This window comes from Octopus bimaculoides, chromosome 27 (genome assembly GCF_001194135.2).
Source record: "Octopus bimaculoides isolate UCB-OBI-ISO-001 chromosome 27, ASM119413v2, whole genome shotgun sequence".
Lineage (NCBI taxonomy): Eukaryota > Metazoa > Mollusca > Cephalopoda > Octopoda > Octopodidae > Octopus > Octopus bimaculoides.
Genome location: NC_069007.1, coordinates 10638107 through 10639178, shown reverse-complemented (window position 1 = coordinate 10639178; position 1072 = coordinate 10638107). Strand labels below are relative to the sequence as shown.

The 1072-nt window shown below is 28.7% G+C and overlaps 1 protein-coding gene across 1 annotated transcript in view; it reads right to left on the bottom strand.

Annotated features, from left to right (window-relative positions):
* Positions 1-1072, bottom strand: part of LOC106880052 (glutamate--cysteine ligase catalytic subunit) — a 31341-nt gene that overhangs the window by 1746 nt on the left and 28523 nt on the right. The window contains exons 14-16 of the mRNA XM_052977138.1: positions 915-996; positions 469-539; positions 262-379 (exon numbers count right to left, since the gene is read on the bottom strand). Coding sequence (XP_052833098.1) covers positions 262-379; positions 469-539; positions 915-996 — 271 coding nt within the window. The remainder of the gene's footprint in view (positions 1-261; positions 380-468; positions 540-914; positions 997-1072) is intronic.

Sequence of the window (1072 nt, the reverse complement as noted above, 5' to 3'; positions counted from 1 at the left end):
GAACCACGTGGTTGGGAAGCAATCTTGTACATTTCTATTGCATGGGAGATAATCTTCTTTGTGCAATAAACGCTATATTTTTCTTAATTTTAAACAGATTTCAATAACTAATGGAATGGTGGATATATATTTTATAAATATCTATTATCGAAACATATGTCGAATTATTATTTAAATAAATACTTTCAATACTGAATTTTAAGGTTGAATGTTTATAATAACATTTGTTTAATATTGTTGAAAACAAATGAACCATCTTACCTGCAGCCTTGTCTGAGAGATATTTCAGGTATTGCATTATTTTAGGTCTTTTACTGGAATCGTAGTCAACATGATCGAGATATTTGCATATGAGAGGAATTAAACCAGGGAAATCATCCTGTTGGGAATAGAATCAAAATAATTGAAAATAGTTAAATAGTTAAATATAGAGTTAAAGATTAAAAGATTATTAAAAATATCTTTTACCTTTCCATTAATGATTTCGTTTAGAGTCATCAAGGTGTAAATATCGTCAGTTAGCTTACAATCAGCGACTTCTAATTAGCAAAAAAATTATAGATTAGCTATAATAAATACATTTAATTGTGCATGTTCAGTGATAAATAACGGTGCTTGTCTATGTATCTGTAACCCAGTCACCCTAACCTCCCTATATTTAAGATACATAACACCCATCGTTGTGTTCCAATAGAGAAAATATATACCCATATGGTAACATTGAGAAATCCTTAAATACTGTTTATGATGACCAAGGATGTCACAACTCTTGATTGTTATGATCTGTGTCTAAACAAGAAAATATTAGGGGCTTTTTGGGGTATCCCTAATAGATTTTTTAATCCTTTACAAAACTTAGTCAAAGTTAAAATTGTGTTTTCGTTCTCAGAATTTCCAAGAAATTTAATTCTTACCTTGTTGAACATTTTTCCTGAAGTGAAACTTTTCTTTAGTAATGGCATCTCGTTTTTGTGCTGGTGTGAAGTTTTCAGCAACCTTGGAGAAGGAAAAATTACATGTAAGAAGATATTGAACATATATATATATATATATATATATATATATATATATA